This window comes from Lissotriton helveticus, chromosome 2_1 (genome assembly GCF_964261635.1).
Source record: "Lissotriton helveticus chromosome 2_1, aLisHel1.1, whole genome shotgun sequence".
In the NCBI taxonomy this organism is placed as follows: Eukaryota; Metazoa; Chordata; class Amphibia; order Caudata; family Salamandridae; genus Lissotriton; species Lissotriton helveticus.
The window spans coordinates 75,027,239-75,039,317 of NC_136059.1; the positions used below are offsets into that span (position 1 = coordinate 75,027,239).

Here is a 12,079-nt window from a genome sequence, read left to right on the forward strand (position 1 = left end):
GTTCTTGAGGTCGGTGGGGTCGGCTGATGGCTTCTTGAGTAGAGCGCTGAGTTCGGCGTGCTTCCAGCTCTCCGGGAAGGTAGCGGTGTCGAAGGAGGTGTTGATGATGTCCCGCAGGTGGGGTGCGATGACAGCGTCGGCCTTGTTGAAGACGTGGTGAGGGCAGGGGTCGGTCGGAGATCCGGATTGGATGGAGTTCATCGTGCGGATGGTGTCTTCGGTGCTGATCGGGGTCCAGGCGCGGAGGGTGGTGGTGGGAGCGGTGGTTCAGTCGAAATGCACTGTGTCATGTTCTTTTTCTGAAAATGTAAAATAAAACAATAAAAAACTTTTGGGGAGAAAACTGTAGTTTGCATTGCTGACTAATGATAGGCCTCTCCTTCAGCAGTCCCAGGTTGATGTTAACTTCTAAGAGCTAAGTATATCTGGTTGGTGTGCAGTTCCTAAGTGCAGTGTGAGTGTTCAGGTCTGAGAAAAGTGCCCTCACACACCCGAAGGATGTCATGCTTCATCATTTGGGCCGGCTCCTCGTCGGGCCAGTGCTGCAATGCCCGACGAGCACCCTTTTTGATGAAGCTGTTAGGTGGGTGTGGGTGTGTGGAGTAGGAAGTGTGGTGAGTGCAAGGTGGTATCTTAAATAGTTTTAGGGAAACCCTATTGCCTAAATGTTATTCCTGGGGTTCACTAACCTAACTAAATACAAGAATCCCTAACCAGATGCAATGGTCCTATAGGGAATGTGTGGTGTAGAAAGTTGACATGTTTCTGGCCTGTGATAGCCCCTAACGGGTCTCGTGGCAATTCATCAGGACTGATCGTTTCAGAGAGAGTATCTAAACTCTAACACTACCGCAGTGCTGGTGCTAATAGTAAGGGGATGTAATAGTTACCACTTTGCAAGTACATACCAGGTCCGATGATTCACCAGGCATTCTGTGACCCCATAAGATGCAGGTCTGTGATGATGGGAGCGTTTTAGCAGAGCGCATCGTTACTCACGACAGAAGGCGGCGTGGCAAACAGCCGTATTCCTACCCCGGCTCTGATACCCGTGATTCTAAGAACTTCCATGTCTACCTGTTTCTGAGACATTGCTAGATGAAGACACTGACAGGGGAGAGTAGGGGGCATTCATTGAAATGAAATCTCTACTTGGATAATTGGAAACTCACTAAACAAATAATTGGCCATGTTTCTGATACAGAAACAGCCTGCCACCTGTGCATCAGTGTATAACTTTGTGTTATTTTTACCTACTGAAGAGCTGTGACTGCAGTTTTCACAGAGCGGCCAATCAACATGCAATTTGAAGTAGTCATCACCTATATTTTCCTCAGCACCACATTTCAAGAGCAGGCAGAGCTGTGCTGCTGGATTAAATCTGTGAATCTTGGTGACTGAGAGAAAGAAGAAAGTGTGACTTACTAAGCAAACTGTTAAATCGTAAAAGGCACAATGGCGGAACAATTCAAATATATATTAAAAGGTACTAGCTGGATTTTTTATCTTGGCATCTCAGTAAGCCGGAGGATAATTCCATATCTGTGACTGACTATGTGATTGCTCCTTTAAAGATTCATTGTTACAGCTAATTAGTTACGTGTTATTTTTTCTATCCTCCATGAATAAAACATTCCCCCTCTTTACCTTGAAGCACGTGAGCCACGAATCGTTATTCTCTCATTAATTACAATGCCTATACCTGGATTCAAATGATATGCCTGGCTTATCTGTTTGGAGGACACACACACTCATAAGATAAGATGAGATCAAAAGAAACCAAAAGGCAGCATCAAATCTCGCCTTGTCATCTTTAATGTTTGAATGTTAGGTAGCTTGACTAGGACTGCGCCATTTTGACGGAAGTGCGATACATGCACAAACCCAAGGAGATGAAGGACAGAGCACTGAAACATTTCAGACACTCACCCATAGTCACCGATGTGGGTTGAATCTATTATTGTTCTTTAGCTCACTCCGCCACCCCACTTCAGGCCCAGCTGTATGCAAATCAGTCTCGACCCTGTGCCTCATGGAACAGCCCAGCCCAAACTGCCAAGCAAGAACTTCCCGGACCGGAAACAAGCATCCTAGGACTGGTTTCGGGGTAACAACCCCTCATAAGCCAGGGTAGGTAAAATCAAATGGCAAAGTGAGCAAGGGACCCACGTCTGGGCATACCCTGTTAACTTAGGGCAAACAAAGTAAACACAAGGAAATGATGGATGGATGGAGCGCTGAAACATTTCAGACACTCACCCCCAGTAACAGATCTGGGTTGATTCATGCGCCATTTTACATTTTGCAAACTGATGAGAATATTCAAAATGCTTGAGAATTTTGAAATGAAGTTTGTTGTTCTTTGTTAGCTTTGATTTGACACACTATATTTTTTAAATGTTTTAAGTCTTTTTATTAAACATAAACAGGCTTCAGTTCAACACCCATCTACTATTGGCATTTTAGGAGAGATAGCCGAGACAAGTTCACAGTTCTGAAAATATATCCCGTCGGCGATTCCCACCATGAGTCACCCACACTCCCCCATCGCAACCATAGCATCATGTCTCCCACATTTAACACATATCAGTTCACAGGGCTCGCATCAAAGTTCTCTATATTAGGCCCATGCACTCCAGATCCTTTCCCCTTTAGGAGGGCAGCCCCGGCTCCGGTAGATGACCCGCTGCGCCCCGCAACACCAGTCCAGGTCTCTTTACCAGGATGTAAGGGTAGGGGCTGTCTCTGCTCCCCATGCTCGGGCAATATTTCTCTTGGTCACCCCACCCGTAAGGGCCAGCCAGGTCTTGGCCCACTGTGGTCACGTCGTTTCTCCAGTCACCCCCAGGATGAGCCACCTTGGGTCGAGTGGGACACTCACCCACAACCTGTGCCATCACACGTGTTATACGAGTCCAGCACGATTGGATCCGTGGGCATGACCAAAGTATGTGGAAGAAGTACCCTACTTCACCACACCCTCGTACGCATTCGTCAGTCTCACAGGTGCCCATTCGAACGTACACTATTCGGGATGTGATTTGACAGGATATTTAAGTGAGAAGGGACTTTAGTCTTGTGGTTTCTATTGCTTTCTGGGCGTTTTCCTGGAAATTGCGCTCTCCATCCCTGCTCTCTCTGATCAGGTATTTCTCTGCCTCTTTCCATTTACCCTAGGACCCTGATGGAGCGAGGTGCAGAACAAAATGTTGTTCAAACTCGCAAAGTTAAACTTCCATAATAAAGTAACCGTATTAATAAGTTTGTGATGAAAAGTACTAATCAACTTAGTTTTAAAATGCATTACACGACACAAGGGACTAATTTATGTGCTCTTTGTTGCACTTGCAAGTACGTTGAAAAATAATAAACTAATCTTGTCTATTGTCTTTGTCAGTATTAAATGCGGCTGTATAACTAATGGCATGTGCTTATTTATGTGCTTATGTTATGTCTTTTCTGTGGCGAAAGCTCGTGGAGAATATTGCGGCCTAATTGAAGATGGTAGATATTAATGCTGCTTTTTTGTGCTAAAGCTAGGTAACATAATTAATGGGTCAATAATTAGCAAAGGGGGTGGGTAACAGAATGGGTTTCAATACTCTAATTAATTCATGTCTTGTGTTTGTTTGAATACTAGTTTCCAAGGGAGAGGCTTAAGGCCTAGCGTTTTAAAGATGGTGTTTAGAATCCTGTCCAGAGTGGAGCCCTGCACGTATTCGAAGTGGAAACTTTTACCACATCGACAGTTGTCAAAGAAATACAGACAAAATGAACTATGCTGAACGTGCTTTTTGAGAGATAAATCCAAGGACAGGAAGCGGCAAGTTTGCCAAGCTAAGGAAGTAACGGACTGTTACTCAACAAATGTTGCATTTCTGAGGAAGCCAAAAGTCGTGTATTAATTTGGACAATAGAGTCAAAGAAAAAGGCTCGATTTTGGTATGAAGACATGATGACACGTAATGGACTGACATCAGTCAGCCAATAAGGACACTGTATGGCAAAGAAAATTTTATTTTTTAGTGGAGATTAGCTAATTAGAAAGGTATAAAACCTAGCCTCATGGGCAGGAGGGCGCTTCTCGCTTTCCGATTCCTGAAGGGCGTGACGTGCTGTTGGACTTTGGTGCACGTAAGGACAGCAGTCTTTAATGACTATTCTTTTTAGGTGGAGCGAGTTTTAGACAGGGAAATAGATTTAGGGAATGGAAACTGTTATTTACTTTAGTTCATGCTGAATGATTTGCTTTAAATGTCAGTCTAATAAGTCCCTTCCTTAATAAAATGCTGCTAATTTGCTAATAAATAAAGATTCTTATTTGAAAATGCTCTTTCTTTGAATAATAAAGTAAATAAAATTTGATTTTGAAACGACAAGCTGGTCTTGTTTATTCATGGTCTAGTTACCATCAGTTGATCCATTTACCTTAAGTGACTTAATTAAATCATTATTGATTAACCCCTTCCATGCTGGTGACGAACCCCAGCCGTCACGCTCCACGGTGCTCGTGTGCTGATGACGGCTGGGGTTCATCACGGTCCCGCCCTGTTCGTGCGGCTGCCGCACACGGGGGGAATCGCGGCCGCACGGAAGGGGTTAAAAACCATGGTTAGAAATGATAAACTGCAGATGTATATAAATGTGTAAATAGTTTTATAAATAGTTCTGATTAATTAGGTCACATGATTCAGTTGCCCAAAATTTGTCTCGTTAGTTTATGGGCCTTGTGAGAGATTTGTGATTAATGGTGAGTATCATGGTGTTGGGTAGCGTTGTTGAGACAGATTTTCTATAGGGGCGCTGGATCAACCCGATGTCTACCCATGGCCTCATTTCCACGTGTGCTCCTTCTCTTGTACTCACCACTAGACGGACACTCTGCTGCACCTTCAATGCTTTCACCTCCAATACTCCTATCAAGACCAACTCCTGCCTCCCATCCATTTATACTCCACTTAGCTCATGCCATCTCTCATCCTAAGTTGGCTTCTAATATGTTTTTCTTTGTCCTCCACCACATGCAAAGTCAACCTCGAGCAATTCTTGACCTGTAGAGGTCTCATGAAGCCTTTTCAGGTCATGCTCGCAAGTTGTAGAACAAGCTGACATCCATTCTCAACCGATCCTATTCTTACCTCCTCACATAAGAAACTGACAAACTCTTATGTCATTTCCTACGGCAACCCTCCTCCAAGTCAACTCTTACAACCAATTCCTGTCTGATCCAGCTGTGCTCTTTTATTTTTTATTTTATTTTAGCAATTTTATATAGCACAGACATGGCCTGAAGGCATCATAGCGCTTTACAACTGTAGCAGGATACAAGTGTACAGTCAGTTACAGTTACAATAATTACATTCAGACATTTTAACCGGTAGATGCGACCAGAACAATTGCAGCAGATTGTCATACACCGTTCAAGCATCGATTTAGATGGTGGGGTCACATACCGAAGGTAGCTCGTATCCTGTTGGAGAGTGAACTTAAGTATGGTCGACGGTGATTAACCAAGGTGTCTGTCAAACAGGAGGAGTTTGAGGTCCTTTTTTAAGGTGACGAGGCAGGTGGTTAGGCCGGGGAGGGAGGTAAGGAGTTCCAGATTTGTGTGGCACTACAGGAGAATGACTGCACATGTACCGTTCTCGACTGAAGGTGGGGGGGGGGGGGTTCCAGAAGCAGGGTTTGGATATCTCTGGAACCACTATTAGCTCCTGTGATTTTCATTTTCTCGCTTAGATAGGAGGGTGAAGAGAAGTGCAGTGCTCTGTGGGTAACGCGGGCGGTTTTCAATTGGGCCCACAGTTCAATGGGGAGCCACTGGAGAGTTACCAGGGCAGGAGAAATGTGGTCACATTTCCTGAGACCTAAAACGAAGTGTGCTGCTGCATGTAGTCAGGAACATCTTAAAAATTTACGGGGCGCCTGGGCCTGTGGAAGAGGTGTAGCGCAGCGGCCAGGGTGCCTGACTCCGGACTACAGGGTTCACGGTTTGATCCCCGGTGCCGGCGGTAGGTTAGCCCAGCACCATGTGACTCTGGGCAATAGCTCGTTTAATCTTCCCGACGGCCCCCAGCGCCGGGACACCACTTCGTAGGTAGCTGTGCGCTCTACAAATACTGGTATTTCATTTCATTTCAAACGTCTTTGGGGCCCCTGTTGGGAACAATTTTGAATTTATGATCTAATTTCAGCTCTTTCATTCCCTCTTTGGCCAGGTCACTGACAGTGCAAAGGCACACTTTTCTAAATGTGTTTACATCTAATATTCAAGGATAGTGATGTGTGGTTTTTAATATTGTAACGGCTGCAGTTCACTAAAAGTACTTCAAATAACCCGCTACATCCTCCCATTTTTCATATGCGAGGTCCTGTTATGATCTAAAAGAACTTTTTTAAATGAATGTTGCATTAAATGTAAACACATTTCTCTGCAAACTCTCTGTAAAAGACCCACACATCACCCACATTAAAATAAATTAAAGGAAAGAGGTATTAAAAAAAATTCCTTTAAGAATGATTCAAGGTCATGAGGGAAAGACTGATGCAGAGCAGAGCTGGCTCTGTCAAGGGCCGCCCTGATAGGCTGGGGGCCCGGGATACAGCCCACTTTGCCCATGCCTTAAAACGTCTCCGCATGTAGTGTTGCTCTCAGTGGTCCTAGGTGAACTTTGGGATCGCTGAACAGAAGGCCCATTCCACAGTCTAGTCTGGAGAGAACGAGAGACGGCACCACTGTTTTGGGGTCTTGAGTCGCTATTCCCTGCAGACTCTTGGCACCGCGTGCATGGCCCAGCACAGTATGCCCACCTGTCCACTTCCAATGTGCAGCCCCTTACAGCTAGGCTACTGCACTCTGGCCAGCCAGGATAGATAAACAGATATTGTGTTTGAAAAGACTGCATGCCTTTGCTTAATAATGTTCATTGACTATGACAGGCTCTCAAAGCTGCTTGTTGTGTTCTTCTAGGCCATCCTGCACCCAGACACAGAGGACAAGATCTTCATGCCATTCCGGATGTCAGGTATGGAACCAATGAACGAGCCGAACCTCAGTCAATGTGGCTTCAGTGCACCACTGGTGATATAGAATGCAAGTTGAATCTATGGAGGGTTTAGAATCACCGCTTTGTTGCAGTGTGTCTCACAGTGCGGATCCCTGGCTGTGTATTTCTGTGTGTTTCTGAGGCATTATGAGAACATTTCCTCCCTTTAGCCTAGTCCTCTACAATAGAATTTCCAAGAAAAGTAAAAACATACATTTTTGGAGAGAGTAATGCACCAGACTTGTCCTGCACCAGGTACATGGGGGGGAGGGGCTTGGGTGAGGGCGGCAATAAGGTGGTGGTTCCTAGAAAAAAAGGAGCAATGGTGACAAGCTGAACAAAAATGTGTGTTAAGGATTTCCTGCTCCTATATTTCCCTAGAGCTTGTTTTTAGTATTTAAATATTATTGTTTTTGATCATTTTAAATTTTGAATGTTGTAAACCTTAAATTCAATAATGGTTGTATATTTCCCTATCATCTGAGGATACCCCTTGTCAACGTCTCCGGCCCTGGACACACTATCGTCTCTACATAAGGTTAAACAAAATCATCGGATCCTTTGCATAAGTTCCATAAGAACACAGGATGAGGATGGTCCTAGGCGCGAACCATGAGATAGGATGCAGGAAGATGATCCTATATCAGTCCAAAAAAAACACAGGATGAGGATGGTTCTAGGCCCGCCCATGAGATAGGAAGCAGAAGAATGATCCTATATCAGTCCCTGTGTTGGAAATGGCCCTTTTTGCAGGGTTATCCCCAAACCTTTTGCTTTTTCCTCCTATTTTTTCCTGATCTGTTGTGTTGGTTTTAGGGTACGTTACAACTGCTAATCAGTGCTGAATTGCATATGATCCTGTGTAAATTGTGCATTGGGGTTTCCATGATTGGATATTTGATTTACTTTTTAGTTCCTAGTAAAGTGCACTGAGTGTGCCAGGACCTGTAAATCAAATGCTACTAGTGGGCATGCAGCACTTATTGTGCCACCCACGTGAGTAGCCCTAAAAAGGTAACTCAGATCTGCCATTGCAGAGTCTGTGCGCAGTTTGTAACTGCCATGTCGACTTGGCCAGTGCACACACTTGCCAGTCCCTAACCTTCCCTTTTCTTACATGTCATGCACCCCTAAGGAAGGCCCAAGGTACCCATGGGTGCAGGGTGCAGTGTATGTGAAAGGTGGGACGTGCCCAGGTGTGTGTGGCTTCTCCTGATAGTGAATTACAGCCCATTTCGTTTTTCACTATTTCAAGGCTAACTGTTCCCCATAGGACAGAATAGGAAATTTGTTTATAACATCTTATAAACCTAACGGGCCCTACTAGGTAGGAAAATAAAGTTTAGTATGCCTGAACTCAGAATCTAAAGATGCATCTTTTAGTGAAGGTGATTTTTACATTTTGCGTTTGAAAATACCACTTTTAGAAAGTAGGTATTTTCTGTCTCAGTCATCCCGTGTGCCTCTGCTGGAATGTTGATTGCCTGTCTGGGTTTTGGATGACAGAAGGCTGGGGAGCAGGAGTGCCTCCAGATAGTCTAGGTATGGTCAGGAAAGGGCTGAATAGACCTGGGCTGCAATGGAGGAAGGGAGAGGAGATTTCCTTGCACCTCAAAGGTGCTGGTCTGCCTCTGACAATGCGGTCTCCACCTCCTGCCAGGAATTCACACCAGAGAAGGCAGAACTGGTTCTGGCTGGGCACAGACACTCTCTGCCTAAGAGATCAAATGATTTTGGGATATAAATATTGGGTCCCAGATCCCTGAACTTTAGAACTCTTTTGGATCAAGAAGACTGCCAAGAAGAAGAGCTGGAGAAACTGTGAGGAGGAACTACCACTTTGCTGTGTTGGCCTGCAGTGGCTGCTTCTGTCTTGGGCAGTGAAAGGACTGGACTGAACTTTCTGCAATCTACTTTTGTGAGTTTCTCCAAGGGCTTGAAGTAGAGCTTGCCCCTGTTCAAGATGTCCCAGGAACAGCAAAGACTTCAAGCTCTTCTGCCCTAAGCACTGGGGACTGTGTTTTTTGTGCTGCACCAGAAGAAAAGCAACCCGACGACGTCTACGACGCCACTGCCGACTCCATGTCCTGAAGGTACCGCAGAGGGAACTGCCGCACCACGACCCTGGTCTCACCAACGCCGCCTGCTGATGCCGCCACAGAGCCGCTGCTCGCACCTTGACCTGAGGGCGCCGCACCGCTGCACTTCGCACCGCAGCACTCGACACCTGCCGATGCCAGCGATCCTGATACGAGCAGAGGAGATCGACCTGCAACGCATCTGACTTCGAGGGCCCTGACAACTCCTGCACCGACCTCCGGAACCGACGCCTGCGGACGCCATGTTTTCAGAAGCTCAACAAGAGGTCGCCGACGCCCTGCAATTCTAAAAGGTACTGTTTGTGGGTCTTCCCGACAACTCAGCTGGCCCGCGATGCAGCGGTCAGCCAGAACTGTTTACATTTGTTTGCTCACGAATCCGTGATAGCCCCTGATGGAGCTATCGACATCAAGGAACTGTTTTTAAAGCGTATTTTGATAACTGTGGATTTTTATCGTTTTTGGTCACTCCCTGAAGCACACAGGGTAAGGATGGTCTTTGGGGTGCACCATGAGATAGGATGCAGGGGGGTGACCCTGCGTCAGTCCTGGAAGCACACCGGGGGAGGATGGTCCTAGAGGTGCACCATGAGATAGGATGCAGGGGGGTGACCCTGCGTCAGTCCTGGAAGCACACAGGGGGAGGATGGTCCTAGAGGTGCACCATGAGATAGGATGCAGGGGGGTGACCCTGCGTCAGTCCTGGAAGCACACAGGGGGAGGATGGTCCCAGGTGCGCACCATGATATAGGAAGCAGGAGCATGACCCTGTGTCAGTCCAGGAAGCACACAGGGGGAGGATGGTCCTATGCACCCATCATGAGATAGGATGCCAGAGGATAACCCTGCATCACTCCCTGAACCACATAGGGGCGGGGGGGTTATAGCCGCGCACCATGAGATAGGATGCAGGGGGGTGACCCTGCGTCAGTCCTGGAAGCACACAGGGGGAGGATGGTCCTGGGCACGCATCATAGGATAGGATGCAGGGGGATGACCCTACATCAGTCCATACAGCACACAGGGGGAGGGAGGTCTTAAGGGCGCACCATGAGATAAGTTGCAGGAGTATGAGCTTGCATCAGTCCATAAAACACACAGGGCGAGGATGGACCAAGTGGAGCACAATGAGATGTGATGCAGGATGATGACCTTGCATTAGTGTCCGAAGCACACATGGGAGGATGCACACATGGGAGGATGGTTCTAAGCGCGCACCATGAGATCGGATGCAGGGGGGTGACCCTGCGTCAGTCCTGGAAGCACACAGGGGGAGGATGGTCCCAGGTGCGCACCATGATATGGGAAGCAGGAGTATGACCCTGTGTCAGTCCAGGAAGCACACAGGCTGAGGATGGTCCTAAGCACTCATCATGAGATAGGATGCCAGAGGATAACCCTGCATCACTCCCTGAACCACATAGGCGAGGGGGGGGTTATAGCCGCGCACAATGAGGTGGGATGCAGGAAGATGACCCTGCATCAGTCCATAAAGCACACAGGGGGAGGATGGTTCTAGGCGCGCACCATGAGATAGGATGCAGGAGTGACTCTGCATCAGTCCATAAAGCACACAGGCGAGGATGGTTCTAGGCGCGCACCATGAGATAGGATGCAGGAGTGACTCTGCATCAGTCCATAAAGCACACAGGCGAGGATGGTTCTAGGGGTGCACCATGAGATAGGATGCAGGAGTGACTCTGCATCAGTCCATAAAGCACACAGGCGAGGATGGTCCTAGGGGTGCACCATGAGATAGGATGCAGGAGTGACTCTGCATCAGTCCATAAAGCACACAGGCGAGGATGGTTCTAGGCGCGCACCATGAGATAGGATGCAGGAGTGACTCTGCATCAGCCCCAGAAGCACACGGGGGAGGCTGGTTATAGGCGCGCACCATGAGATAGGATGCAGGAGGATGACCCTGCATCAGTCCATAAAGCACACAGGCGAGGATGGTTCTAGGCGCGCACCATGAGATAGGATGCAGGAGTGACTCTGCATCAGTCCATAAAGCACACAGGCGAGGATGGTTCTAGGCGCGCACCATGAGATAGGATGCAGGAGTGACTCTGCATCAGCCCCAGAAGCACACGGGGGAGGCTGGTTATAGGCGCGCACCATGAGATAGGATGCAGGAGGATGACCCTGCATCAGTCCATAAAGCACACAGGGGGAGGATGGTTCTAGGCGTGCACCATGAGATAGGATGCAGGAGTGACTCTGCATCAGTCCATAAAGCACACAGGCGAGGATGGTTCTAGGCGTGCACCATGAGATAGGATGCAGGAGTGACTCTGCATCAGCCCCAGAAGCACACGGGGGAGGATGGTTCTAGGCGCGCACCATGAGATAGGATGCAGGAGGATGACCTTGCATCAGTCCATAAAGCACACGGGGGAGGATGGTTCTAGGCGCGCACCATGAGATAGGATGCAGGAGGATGACCCTATTGTTATGTTTCAGATAGGTACTCTAAAATAGACTGGGGTTACATCATACCCCTTCACCTACATTACCTCCCCTACACTGTAACGAGCCTTTTTAGAATTGAACATTTTACCTAGTTCTAGTCCTGGGTGCAGAAGGAGGGTTTCTCCTAAACAATAGAGTCCAATTACTCCATCAGTAGACTCACACAGTATGAATCAATATTCATAAGAGTTCCTAGAAACCAGGCTAGGGCTACAGTACCTTCCTCCCCATATCTATGTACATGGTTCATCCCATACTTCATCCTCAAATCCAACAATGGCTAATACAAGCAACAAGGGGACAAAGGAGCCCCAGATACTTTCTGTATGAATATAGCACCACTTGCTGGTGTTAGCGAGAGGAAACTGAGGCTTCCAGCCGACACACTGACCAGAGACGCTGAGGCTCCAGCATGCATTCGCTCCAGCTGAAAGTGGTCTGAACATCCCTCGCGAGGTG

The 12,079-nt window shown here is 47.3% G+C and overlaps 1 protein-coding gene across 2 annotated transcripts in view; it reads left to right on the plus strand.

Annotated features, from left to right (window-relative positions):
* Positions 1 to 12,079, plus strand: part of SFXN5 (sideroflexin 5) — a 1,158,373-nt gene that overhangs the window by 411,787 nt on the left and 734,507 nt on the right. For both annotated transcript variants that reach the window (XR_013606958.1, XM_078674489.1), the window contains exon 5: positions 6,971 to 7,025. Coding sequence is in view for 1 of the 2 variants with exons in the window: in XM_078674489.1 (XP_078530615.1) it covers positions 6,971 to 7,025 (55 nt within the window). In the remaining variant the exon portion in view is untranslated. The remainder of the gene's footprint in view (positions 1 to 6,970; positions 7,026 to 12,079) is intronic.